At 35.1% G+C, this 13,979-nt stretch overlaps 1 protein-coding gene across 1 annotated transcript; it reads right to left on the reverse strand.

The window, feature by feature from the left end:
• Nucleotides 1-8,720: 8,720 nt before the first annotated feature.
• LOC110096739 (cytochrome b561, DM13 and DOMON domain-containing protein At5g54830) lies at nt 8,721-11,978 on the reverse strand. The gene has a single exon (XM_020822805.2). It carries the CDS (start codon nt 11,722-11,724, stop codon nt 9,004-9,006), a length of 2,721 nt encoding a protein of 906 aa, XP_020678464.1. The 5' UTR covers nt 11,725-11,978; the 3' UTR covers nt 8,721-9,003.
• Nucleotides 11,979-13,979: the final 2,001 nt, after the last annotated feature.

Raw genomic sequence — 13,979 nt, forward strand, 5'->3', positions numbered from 1 at the left:
AAGTGAAGAAGCTCAATATGCAATTTGGAAACTGTGAAACAAAAAGTTTAATAATGATTATGAAGAGTTTGTATCGCATACACAAAGATTCGAATCCAAGACCTTTTAGTTGATAAATTAAGCTCTCAATCAACCGGCCAAGATGAGCTGTGTATAAGGTTAATAATGATTATGAAGAGTTTGTATTGCATTAATTTTAAAATAAATTTAATGACTTTTACTCTTCATTTAGGATAGTTTTTTTACTATTTTTTAAATTAGGTTGCGAGTAAAAAAATTAATTTAAAAATTTTGTACTAAAAAATTATTTTAGAAAATAATATGAAAATTGTCCTAAATGAAAATTAAATTAATTTTGATATAATTTATATAAGATCTGATTATTTTGCTCATAATTAAGACAATGAAAAATGTTAAAAATGAAATGCTTTTTTTAATATATACCCTCAAATGAGGTGTCAAGAGGAAAAAAATTTCTTGTAAGAGTAAAATGAATAGCAGGATAAAATATTCTCTTGATTTATCAAAACAAAAAAAAAAACAAAAAAAAAAAAAAAAAAAAAAAAAAAACAAAAAAAAAAGATAACAAATTATTTAAAATCATATCTAGACGACATACATATCATTTCATCATATTCAATTTTTTAAGAAATCAAAGTTTTATCATGTAAACAATTGTTATATGGAAAGTTTTTTTTAGTATTTATATATATATATATATATCATGCAAAAATTATCTTGATCGGGCACGAATGTTAAGGCAAAATAAAGCCGCAAGCTTTAAAAATTAAATTCGGGATCACCTGTACTCCGATATCAACAAACTTACAGTCAAACTAAGTGTCTCGAAAATACGAACTCATTGACACCAAATTCGACTCAATCCGAGCCAAAATGAGTACAAATCAAGCACCCAAGCGTTGTTGGAAAGTTCAAACCATAATTTGAGTTACCAAACGGTTTTCAAATATGACGTTCTTATAATCGAATCGAGCACGAGACAAATCCAACGAGCCCAAGATCGTCAAATTCCGACATTATTAAAACCTTCAAATGTTTGACGAACGGTGCAAGATAAGGGGATTCAATATCGACCGTCCATCCGACCACTACCTATTTACACCTGATCTCTTACCTATTTACAAGTTATGTCACTCCAGAGTATCTATAAATACCCCTCATTTCTCATGAGAGGGAACCCAATCAAGAAGAAGAAGAAGAGAAGAGAAGGATAAGAGGGAATAACTCCTCCTCGACCACCGCCGGAGTTCTGCCTGACGCCCGAGTGACACCGGAATTCTTCCGAACACTCGAGCGACACCAGAATTCTGCCCAAGTGACGCCGGAATTCTGCCCGACACCAAAGTAACACTAGAATTTTGCCTGACGCCCAATTGACGCCGGAACTCTACCTGATTTTCAAGTGTTGTTGGAATTCTAAGCGATTTTGAATTTGGCTCGAATACACAACTTGTTTGCAATTGGATTTCAATCCAGAAGTGAAGCATTGTAATCTGATCATCCTAAATTTTAAGGACGAGTCAGCCTCTTTTACCTCAAACAAATATTAGTGGAATTATTTCAATTGGGCGTGACCCCGTGGTATTTTCCCTTTTCAGGGTTTTCCACATAAAAATTCTGGTGTTATTTCTCTCCTGTTTGTGTGCTAGATATCCGTACAACGCTGAGACAAAATTTTTTTAACTCTATCGCCGCGTATACTCTAGTCTGCAACACACACACACACACACACACACATATATATATATATATATATATATATATATATATATATATAAGATTTCGATTAGACCTTGTGGATCCAAAGAGAGTAACAACTTATCATGATTAGTATATCAAATGATTTGTTCTTGCCTATGTGTAAAAAGGAAGTTCATACAATGAGTATGAACATTACTATTATTGAGTTTTTTATGAAGATGATTTAGGCTTTGTTTTGAACGGCTTTTTTACTGTTTTTTGAAGGAATTTTTAGTTCAAAAAATTTTAGTTTAATTTTTGTACTAAAATGCTGTTTATAAAGCAATTTAAAAGTCGTACCTAATAAAATTTTAGTAAGTTATTTGTCATATTGGTGATTCTATTTAATTGTGATTGGTTAGGCATGATGGGAGGTTTTGATCGATGACTATTAGTTTCACCATAAGAAATGTTTTACTTTTGAGTTTTAATCTAATCATATTGTTAGAGTGATGCCCTTCTTCATCCTCCTTTTTTGCTTCATGTCTTAGCATCTCCCCATTTCTCCCTGCCAATCCCATTGCCTATGTCTCTCCCTGTCAATTTTGCATTCATTGCTAATTTATATTCTCTCTCTCTATCTCTCTCGATCTCTCAATCTCATCAGTCGAGACCGAGCTTCCTCTCTTCTCTTCTTCATGGGCTCATGTTCTTTTATGCCAACACAGACAAACTCCATTCTTCTAGCTCTTGAGGCTTTGTTTGTTTGAGCGTTATTTTGCCTTTTTCGTTTGGAAACGGAGGATTTTTTTTGTGTTGTTTGGTTCGTCAAATCACGTTTTCAATAACTCATTTTTTTCATTTTTCTGCAGTTTTGAGAAAGGTTTTTATATGTGCTTTTCCGTTAGAAAACTCCATTTTCTGAACTAATATTTTTTAAAACTGTCTTTTATAAAAGCACAAAAAAACAAACGAAGCCTGAATGACGTTTTTTAAATTCTAGAGGTTAATTGCTTTATATTTATGTCTATTTTTTGGGAAATTGAAGATTTTGCTAAGGCATATGACATATTAGTTTACTTGTAATGCCATTAATTCAACTTATATTGTAATGAATTTTATTTTCTTTTCCTTGGAATCTTTTCTTTCTTTTATGAATTACACATCAAAACCATACATTTCACATCATGATAAGTAGGTAGTTGGTAATTGGTTCGTGACTGCCCGGTTGTCTCTATTGGATCTCGTGGGAGGTCTCGTGGGAGGGGTAGACGGGGTAGGTAGTTTTCTTGATTTTTTGGCCCTCTTCTCTGGCTGGTTTTGTGGTGATTCAATCTAGTTTTATTGGTAGTGGATTCGCTGGGCTATGATGTGGCTGGGGCTCGTTTCTTCGTCGTCATGGCTAATGGTAACCTTTGGTGTTCGTTTCTTGCTAAGTTGGTTTGGCTGATCGGCTGCCTTGATTTTTTCGCGTTTATCTTCACCAAATTGGAGGGTATGTACTTGACTTCGAGGAAGCTGGGAGCCTCAGCATATAACTGAGTCATTCAGATTGAGTTCTTATTATTTTTTTCTTTTATTTTCTGTGTCACTAGCTACATTGCCTTCTGTACTTTTTTTTTTGTTAAAAAAAAGTAGGTAGTTGGATGATATGTTTATGAGTAAGTATAATAGTTATGTCAAATTAGGTAAATAATCATATTGATGTTGTAAATCTTGTTGATATACCAATTTGAAAAGCAATTGCCCCGTTGTAATACATGTTTTTGTTTCAATTTTAATTGCACAAGGCTTCGTTTGGAAGAGGATTTCTACTGTTTTCTAAAAATAACTTTTTAGTAAACAAATTTTTTATATGAAAAAAATTGTACAAAAAAGCTGTTTTAAAAAACAGGAAAGAAGTTGTTAAAGATAAAGTCGAAGATGTAAAACAAAATATGTTTAACGCAAAGATATTATGAAGAAAATAAATCAACCATAATATTTTATTAGATCTAAATAAGAATTTTACTCTTAATCGGATACAATGGAGAAAAATAATTAATGTAACCGATCCCACGTAGTAGAAAATCTCTATAAGGGAAAAGCCATGTGTCATGGACTAGTTAAAGTGATTATACTAGTGTTTTTTATCGACTACAAATGATGCCTTTTCTTGTAATTAGGAAAGTTATTGATATAATATAACAGACAAAAGATGTACAAAATGAATTTCATGGCGGGGTTGGAAAAGCGATGTGTGGGATAGGAGTTATTTTCTTCAATAGATCTTCGGTTGATGTTTTGTTATTCTCCTTGACGAGAGGATCAAGGAGATTAGAGAACAAGAAACTCAATATAAATTTTGGTGCTAACATTAGGAGTAAGAATTAGTATAAAAAATAAGCATCAAAATTTTGAAGTAAGAGATGGTGCTCGTCGATGTTATTGGTGATGCCAAATGATGAAGTGTTTGAAACTTTATGGGAGTGTGTAATCAAGTGTAATTATGTTTTTGAGAAAATTTAGAAGTATACTTTAGAATATTTAATTTTGAAGCCGGATATGTCATTATGAATGACACATCATCTCGGGAGTTGAATATAATGGGGTCATGCTGACTTTCGTAGTTAAATTCAAGATGAAACAACATATGATCCCAAAGGGTCAAAATAATGTTTAATCACATTTTTAGTTACGATAATCTAGATGTATTATCATTAATTTCATAATCGAAATCGTAACGATAAATGATATACCTTTCCAAGGATAGAAAATATCATTTATTGTTAACGATTTGAATATGATGATAATGATTGTCTTTGATTTTAATTTTTTTTTTAAGAATAATTTTTTCCCATCCTATTATGGGGTCTAATTTATGTAGAGTCTTCGAGATCTCCTACAAAGTCAAGCCTTTGTAGTTAATTATATCGTAAGAAGGTTAGACTTTCTACAAATACTCTCGATTAGAATAATTACATAACTTTATTTGAATTTTTCAAAAAGTGATATAAAAGGAGAGATGTTGAAAAATTTAAATGGTATTAGATCAAATTTGAGCACTTTAATTTGGAAGTCGAAGGACGAGAGGTAGGGGGCATTTTGAGATTCTGAAATGATTCATAAATGCCTCTATTGGTCCTATGTTAAGCTTTAAATTTTAGAGTTTATGTCCTGAAGCCTAAATCTAATTTGGATACTAGGAAGTAGTAGCTCGAACATATCTAATGCACATTGGACTTAAATTAGCCTATATTTGAAATACATCAATCACTTAGGCACTTTAAAACTTTGATCCCGGTCTCATAAAAGATGGGTAGACTTGTTGTTTAAGTTTTTGAGAGCTTTATTATATGTTTCAGCAAGGTAGGATATTCAACTTTAATATTACTTTTTCATCATCTTTAACTCTAACTGTTTCTCGGTTGGTCATCAGTCATATATATTATAATTATCATTTATCAATTAATCAGCTATTATTGCATGTGGCTTTGATTAAATCAATAAAGAGACATCACTCTCTATCCGTTAGTATAATCGATCATCAGTTACAGGCTACAATCGGGATAACAAAAAATCAACTTTAAAATAAAGCCCGTCGGCCCACTCTCCTACGTATGGTATTATATTTTAAGAGCAAACTCGTATTAATTTATAGTGTTAATAGTTAAAGTTTCATGCTTTGTTGAAATGCAGTTTAATGTATGAAATGCAACAAGAAATGCTTATATAATTTTAAGTTAAAAAATTATTCTAAAAAATAGAGAGAGAACTGTCCCAAACAAAACCTAAAACAATAAAATTTTCAACCACTGAGCCATAGTTTCCTTCAAACATTAAGAACTTAATTTATATATTATTAGCATTAACTATTAGATGGGAATATTAAATCTTCGTTTGGGATGACTTTTTTACTGTGTCTTAAAATTGCATTCTAGCTCAAAAAATTTAATTTTTATATTAAGAAGTTGTTTTAAGAAACATCTAGAATGTCATCCCAAACGAGGCCTTACGACACACACATCACATACATAAAGTTCTAACTCAAGACATCTTAATTGAAAGTAAAAACTCCCAACCAACAAACCAAAATGAGTTAAGCTTTGTTAAATAATAATAATAAAAAATAAAATATTTAACCTATCATTTTCTAGTTGACTGCAACATGATCTGAGCCCAAATCAAAATACTCGAGCTGGAATTAAGAAAGAAGTGCTCCAACGCTTGCCGTTATCATCAATACTTAGGCTTGGTTTGTTTGCTCGTTCCCTGTGCTTTTTTGGTTTCAAAACAACAAATTTTATTTTTTTGCCGTTTGAATGTGCCGCACGCTTTTTCCAAAACTCCATTTTCTTACTGTTTTGAGAAGCGATATTTTAACTTTTTCCGTTTAAAAACTCCATTTCCTCTAATGATGTTTTTTTTGAAACGGAGAAGTTCAAAAAACCAAACCAAGCCTTAGAAGGAGTTTATTGTCGAGCTGGACTGATAACGAAGCAAATCAAATGAGATGGTTAAAAATAATAAGAATATAATGAATCACTTCTATATTTTTTCCTCCAAAATGTGACGCGTTCAATACATTCCACCTGTAACCAAGCCGCTAAGTCTTTGACCACTCTTGCATCATAATAATAATAATAATAATAATGTTTGAGTTCAAAAATATTACTAATATTAATTCATTTAAAAGAACAAATATAATTTTATACATATATTTTGTTGTGATTTAAATATTAAAATGATATATAAATATAAATATTTGAGCATTAGATATGTAAATATATAATAATTTTATGATACATAGGTGAATTCCCTTGGGGGATGTTTGGTATCCCTTTCTGGTTCATTTTTGAGGTAAATCATTCTCGCCAGTTTTGAGGGAGAACCATTTACATTGCTCTAAAGCTTGCTTGACCACCGCCAGCAGCCATTGTCTCCACCGCCACCGTACACCATCTGCCACTGCCCCACTGCCTCTGACCACCACAACCAACGCCTGCTACCACCATCCAACGTCGGTCGTCATCCACCTCAGGCACAACCATTTTCCATTTTACATTGCATTTACTTTACTTCAAACCAAACAAAAAAAATTTAAGTCTCTCATTCCTTTTACACATCCAAACAACTTCAAAGTATTCAGTTTACATTGCATTTTTTTTTGCATTGCATTCTTTTTCCAGGCAACCAAACAGCTCCTTAATAAATTACCTTATTAAAAGTTAGAACAAATTATGGGAATATATAAACATTGTTTAAGCTTCACATAGAGAAATGATCTTCAAGTAGAACGATTTATAGCTCTTTATTCCTGACAGCCCAATGGGAAGAGTCCTCTTCCAATTTAAACGCTTAAGGTGCCACAAACATTCACTTAAAGCAATGCATCCAATGCCTTCTAAAGCCCCTGGATCGTTTTCTGCTCTTTGCTCTACAAATGTTCTCATCTTCATCACTACTAAGCTTCCACTCTTCAAATCAGTAATTCTGTAAGCTCCCTATTTCAAATCTAATGATAGTTTGGATGACCATTTGATCCTAGCTGAATTTGGAGTTGAAGTTTCTTAAGCAGCTAAGGATCATCAAAAGGGATAACGTTTGTTTTCGTCTCATTTCCCATTCAAACTCAGACCATTAACTTAACGAAGGAGCCAAATATAAAATTTATTGCCACAAACATGAGGTGCTCCCAAGAGAACTTTTGGATTCGTTTGGAATGACTTTCTTACTGTTTCTTAAAATAATTTTTTAGTTCAAAAAATAAAAATTATGTACTAAAAAACTGCTTTATGAAAGAGTAAGAAAGTTATCCCAAACAAAGCCTTGGTTAACATAAATTAAAGCTAACAAAAGTATCATTAAAGGGACGCAGAGACTAAGGAATAAGGATCTATTTGGGAAAACTTTTTCGCTGCTTTATTTTCCAGATATCAACTATAATTTTACTGGACTATTCCTCTTTTGCTGCTTCTAGAAATTTCTATAATGGAAAATTTTTTTTTTTAAATCAGAGCAGCCAAGTTACTCTTTCCAAAACAACTTCACAACTACTTTTATACAAAACTACAGTCATCCCAAACACAAGAGTTCTAGATTAAACTCAACTGTCCAAAGCCGTCCAAAGTGGAATGTGATGTACAGTTGCCACTACAAATGCAGAGGATGTAATCCTTTTGACAACTTAGTCCATCGTGGTTCTGGCTAAGAAGGTGGCATTTAGCAAACAGGAATCCATTTCTTATTAACAAAGTGATGGCCCCATCATAACTTTCTATTGGGAGGAAGTTTCCTGTTCACAGGACAGCAGGTCTACCTACCAAATAGCTAATTCGACTTTAGGAACTTCAGAAAGTATAGTCCACAATATAAGATTCAAGCAATCCTCACGTAGCATACATACTCTTCAATAGGTTTGTTCAAAATGTTTTAGGTGTTGAAGACCTCTTAAGTACAAAGAAAAACAGAACAGCAAGTGAATAAGAATCACAGGAGGTGAAAAAAAAAGAAGCAATATTTCCAATCCAATCAGGCTTCATTTGGGACAGCTTTCTTTTTATTTTTTAAAGCAATTTTTTGACATAAAAATTTCTAATTCAAAATTGTTTTTACTTGAAAGCTAATTCAGAAAACAAGATAAAAGCTGTCACTAATCAAGCCTAAGGCTTCGTTTGGGATGGCTTTCTTACTGCTTCTTAAAACAATTTTTTAGTATATAAATTAAATATTTTTATTAAAAAACTGGTTTAAGAAGTAATAAGAAAACCGTCCCAAACGAAGCCTAAATCTACTCTTTAAAGATGACAAATCGAATAACAGAAAGCATCCAGATTAATTAAAAACAATATTTCTTCAACAAATTCTAGAAAATTTACAGATCGGTACTAAATTTTCAAAAAACTGGCATATAGTTCAAACCTAGAAGAAATAACCATGAATTAAAAAAAAAATTATGCCCAACAACTGCATTCAGAATTTGGACCTACAAATACTGGCTATCTATCCTCTGTGAATTGCAAAAGAATCCTATCCATTGGTAACTGAAAACTAAGCCAACTACCATATCGTTTATGAAAAACTCATAACCATATCATGATCTATAGCAAAACAAAGGCATAAAGGTAATGCCATGATGAAGAATGAAACTACTATGAATCAGCTAAAAATACCTGCATGGCTGTGATAAGGGGAGATATTACAGTGCCGATAACCTTTCTACCGGCAGAATCGTAATCTGTCAGGCTTCCTCTATAAACAAAATTCCTGCAGCTGAAGCATTTGTGGTGTATATAAAATGTATAGAATAAAATACACAGCCTATCATCTAATTGGTTCAAGTTGTACTTCCATTCTCGTGGACGACACATATTCTGGCGCGGTGGATGTTCTCTTGCGATGCAATAGGTCCACCGAATCTTCTTCTTCATCATCATCATTACCCAAAACCCAATTACCTCTTAAAGAGTTCTTCTCTTTTCTCCTCCGTTGTACTTCCAGATACTCGAGATACAAAACAAGAAGAGAAACAAGAAGAAACCATATTATCAAGGCCCATGTAAGCCCCTCAACATTCTCACTGTCGTATCTGTTTCCAAGATGCTTCATCCCAGTAAAGAGAGCCACAATTCCAGCAAGAATCGCAAACCTACCAGTAATGGCATGAAAGAATTCCCAAATGACCCTCCTTGGCGAGGGAGCCTCTCCATTAGCTGGCCTCTTAGGCCTCAAATACGCATTTACTGGTTGTATACAAGCCAAAACAATGGCGGAAACCCCAAATTTGACATGTGCGGAACCGATATAAAACCCACGCAGTTCAGCTGCAGCAAAGAGAACACCAAGCAAGACTATAGCTATGCCTGAGTACTGTAGGTAGACGTGAATCTGATACCAACTGTCACCTTTAACATGTTTTAAGTACCTTGCAGCCAATATCCCTCCTGGGAGTAAGATGCCCCAAGCAATAAACATCATGAAGCCATGAACAGCAAGAACAGGGCGCAAATCCTGCTCTGCCTCTGCTGAACCGCGAAGAAGCAAGACACGCACTGGCTTCCTGCTAGTTACAGAATGCATGTTCTTCTCACTTAAGTGGTCTGCAGACCATCGAGCACCCATAGCCCATATTACTTTTAATGGCGTAGTTGGATCAATAATATTCTTACACTCAACCCTTCCATTACAAGAAGGATTGAGAGGTCGAGTAAATTCAAAAGTTATGATGCCATTTTCTGATCTGCATCTCACATTGGATATGTTCTCGGAAGTTGGACGAACACTTGATGCATCTTTTCCATCAATCCAGTAGGTATTAACGTGCCCTATCCCAAAATCGTCTATCCAACCAATATATGCATAGCTGTTGATCATCCCACTCCCAAACCCAATTGCAAGGTAACTACTTTTTTTCTCACCTCGAGCTGCAATAGTTATGGAATCAGGAGATAGAGTCCAAAACAATGTTACCTGCTGATCATCCAGCAAAACACTGTTGTTGTACATATCAGATAGTCCACCATCAACCACCTGAACTTTCCAGCCCATTTTCTGCTCAAAAAATGACTGGTAATAAACTTGGTCTGGAGTATTCCTGTCAGGAGCCCAGATTAACTCCTTTGGACTGGCTGGAACACCTTCGGCGTCAACTCCGCCAGCATAGATGGTCTCCGACACGTTACGAGAAGTTGCGTTGCCCCCAATAGGATCTGATGTAATGTAAAGCGCCAAATCATGACCGCCTTGTATTGAAAATGTTACTGGAACACCCCTTTCTACTCTTAGATGAGGAGCCTCCTTCTTGTTGATGTAAATCACTTTTGCTGGGTTTGGAGGATTAGGGTAGTGTAGTGCAGGGCCTGATGTCACAATCAGCGGCGTCTTCCCATCAGAAATGATCAGATCCTGGTCATCCTTGTCCTCTGCATCCAATGGCCCAGCGCATTGATTGACCTCCTTTGACAAATTAAGGGTAAAGAAGCCATAAGTGGTGAACTTTGGACCGCCATGATTCTGGGGAAGGTAGTAAGGACGGAGAGTATCTGGTGGTCTGATCAGACCCAGAGCCCAAATCACGGTCATATTATCAGTTTTGTTCACATGAACGTCATACTTCTCATCCTTTGAAACAATGGAACGCTCATACCTCACAAAAGCAATGCCATCCCGCCGGTGCCCGTAGACCAATTTGGTGTTGTTTACCAATCCAACAGGATCCGAGCCCTCATAGATGGTGTCTGGGCAGACACCCTCAACCTTCCCATCCTTGTTAAGAAGACACTCACTGTACTCAGTGATGAAATAGTCCTCTGCAAAAGGAATTCCCTCCTCACTAAACCCAGCTACAACAACATCAGCATGCATCATGGTAGGGGATGCTGCGCCAGGATCCGCCCACCCGAATGCCATGTAGTACTGCGTGCCAATGGCAGCTTCAAGGCCAATGGCAATAGAGTTGGATTCCGGAAGAAGTGTCCATCTGAGACGGTAACTAGGCGACAAAGCCAGGCAATTATCGAACATCGTGGGTTGGCTGTAGGCGGGTCTCCTGCTTATTGGTGGAGCATCAAATTGATCAGAGATCGGCGAGGGAGCAGGGGAAGGATCAGGAATCGGTGCGAGTAAATCAGAGTGGTTTGAACCGAGTAAGAGGTGACCGAAATCGGAGGCTGTAGGCTCGTCCCACACGGCGAGAACGGACATCTGGTCCCAGGTGACGTCGGGGAGCAGGCGTACGGTAAATGACTCATTGCGATAGGTGTGGTTGAGATTCATGTCGGAGATCTCGAAGCCGGAGGTGAGGTTGTGGAAGGAGTCGCCAGAGGCGCCCCACCACCGCACACGATCAGATCCAGGTAGCATGTCGAATTGGCTGACGGAGAACGAGCAGCCGTCGAGGATGCGGACGACGCCGCGGAGCTGGTGCTGAACCATGGCGAGGTCGGAACTGAAGCCGGCGAGGGTGGTGTTCTCCTTGCAGATGGAGGCTATAGAAAAAGGAATCAAGAAGCAAAGTAGGAGGAGGGACCATGGTCGATCCTCCATTGAGCCACCTTCGACAGACGCAGATTAGCAGAGAATAGCAGGATTCCAATACTTCGATCGGATCGGTATCGAAAGATATTTGGGCGGTGATGCGGCCGAAGTTAGGGTTAGGGTTTCGAAAGGTAAGTAACGTGAGAAATACTGCACGCGGAGGGCATATTCGCGGAGCCTGCTTTGGGTGGAGGCGACGCCGAGCCTTCCTTCGATGGCGAGCGGGCAGAGGAGGACAATTCTATGAAATACTCGCAACTTAATAGGATTACAAGTAAAATAACACTTTTCTACGATTCCATTGATTACTATTAGCCGTGAAGTAAGACTTCAACCTCCAAATTCAATGTGTTGAAGAACAAATTTTTTTTTTATTGTGTATGCAAAAGAAAATTGATATCTAAATTTTGATCTAGTATTTAGAAAAAAATTTTATTTAAATTTAGAACTATTTGAACTCCAATTTTAGTTCATTGAGTTCATATCAATGAATTGAAGCGTGATTGAAAATTGTATGACACTAATTAAAGAATCAAACAATTTATAAATCTTATATGCTTATAGTTAAAATGAGTGTTTAGATGAAAGGAGTTCAATGAATCCAATAAAACTCAATTTTTAGGCCATTAAAACACTCTAGTGCTGAGAGACATCTATGATCAAGAAAATTAATATAAGTCATCTAATGGATGTTTTTGAGATTTCAGCTAAATTTATTAAAATGTCGTTTCAGAAAACTATAAATTGACTCACATTCTCCATATGAAGGTGGAGTGGGGGAGCATGGACTTGGACTCAATTTTAAAAAGTTAAGAGATTTAAAGAACTCTAAAGCTCTGCCTGACATTCAAAGTCAAAAATCACCACCAGTAACTATCCTTGCCAAACTTTCATCTCTCAGCCGTTATTATCAAACTACCATGCGGTTGTAAGAGAATACATGGTAGTGAGTGGAGCTTTAGTGGAATAGTAATAATATTATATTAGGAGATGTCTTAAGCATTAAAAATTGTAGCCATTCCTTCAATTATTTCCCTCCGCATTCACAACATTCTCCTGGCAATCGAAGCAACTTTGATCTTCTGATCATCATTGCCTAACTATAATCTCCCGATCACTATCGCTCAACTATTATCTCATGTTGACTTTCTCGATGAAATGCCATCATCTCTAATACAGAGGTAATATGTTAACACAAAAATTAATGCATGTCATTTTATCGCCCACAATCACCACCAATGTTGGTACTCATCATCGCCTATAAGGCTGATGAATGTCATTTTATGTCATTGACACAAAACCTGATGTTCGTCGACTTTGTTACCTGCCATTACTAACAATATTAATGCGCACATCATCACTAATAAGGTCGTTTCACTAGTTTCACACTAACTCAAACTCCTGACATCAATATAAAGATTTATAATTGATTTATTGGCCTCTAATCTCCTCTCATCAAATGAGAATAAACAAACAAACCATAAATGATCCCATAAAAATACCTCTTATAATAACACTTATTTTGACCTAATGAAATAAAATTTTCAGGTGTCGTTAAAATTCCAAATCACAAATCATTTTCACCATATAATAGATATTGTAATGCTTTAATTACACTAATGTTTTCATAATTTTTGGGCATTTGTCTAAATCCTTACAAAATTGATACTTGTTAGTACAGGTGGAGGTTTGGGAACTGTTAGGTACTTAGGTGTCCATTTTGCAAATCGATTTCGTCAAAAATTTTTAAATAAATTGAACTATTTTATGGATATTTTTTAAATAATTTTTAATGCCCCAAAATAATTTATATAAATTTTATATTGAAAATTAATTATATTATTATTTATTTATAAATATCTTAAGCAACTTAACATAACTTTATTTAATTCCATTCCCAAGTCCTAAAATTAGTTACTAGAGAAGGAATTAGGAAAAATAAGAAAGAATGTGAGGAGAGAGAAATGGAAACCTAGGATTTTGAGCCGTAGAGTGATTTTAGTCAGTCGAGAGAATTTCTTGTCTCATTATAAGGAGCCATTATCTTATTTTTATTTCAATAATTTGATGTTTTTGGGATCATTTCAATCAAATTTGTTTTTTATTACAAAAAATATTTTTTTGTACTCAGAACAGAATAATTGTGATATAATTGTATAGATCTTGAGTAGTGTACATGTTTTTTTTTTAAATGAATATATATATATATATATTGTTTACACTAGAATTTATATTGATAATAAAAAAAGATAGCTCTAGTTGTC

This window comes from Dendrobium catenatum, unplaced genomic scaffold (genome assembly GCF_001605985.2).
Source record: "Dendrobium catenatum unplaced genomic scaffold, ASM160598v2 fragScaff_scaffold_716, whole genome shotgun sequence".
Classification (NCBI taxonomy): Eukaryota; Viridiplantae; Streptophyta; class Magnoliopsida; order Asparagales; family Orchidaceae; genus Dendrobium; species Dendrobium catenatum.

Coding starts and splice junctions, on each gene's coding strand:
- LOC110096739 (XM_020822805.2), bottom strand. CDS start 11,724: ATGGAGGATCGACCATGGTCCCTCCTCCTACTTTGCTTCTTGATTCCT.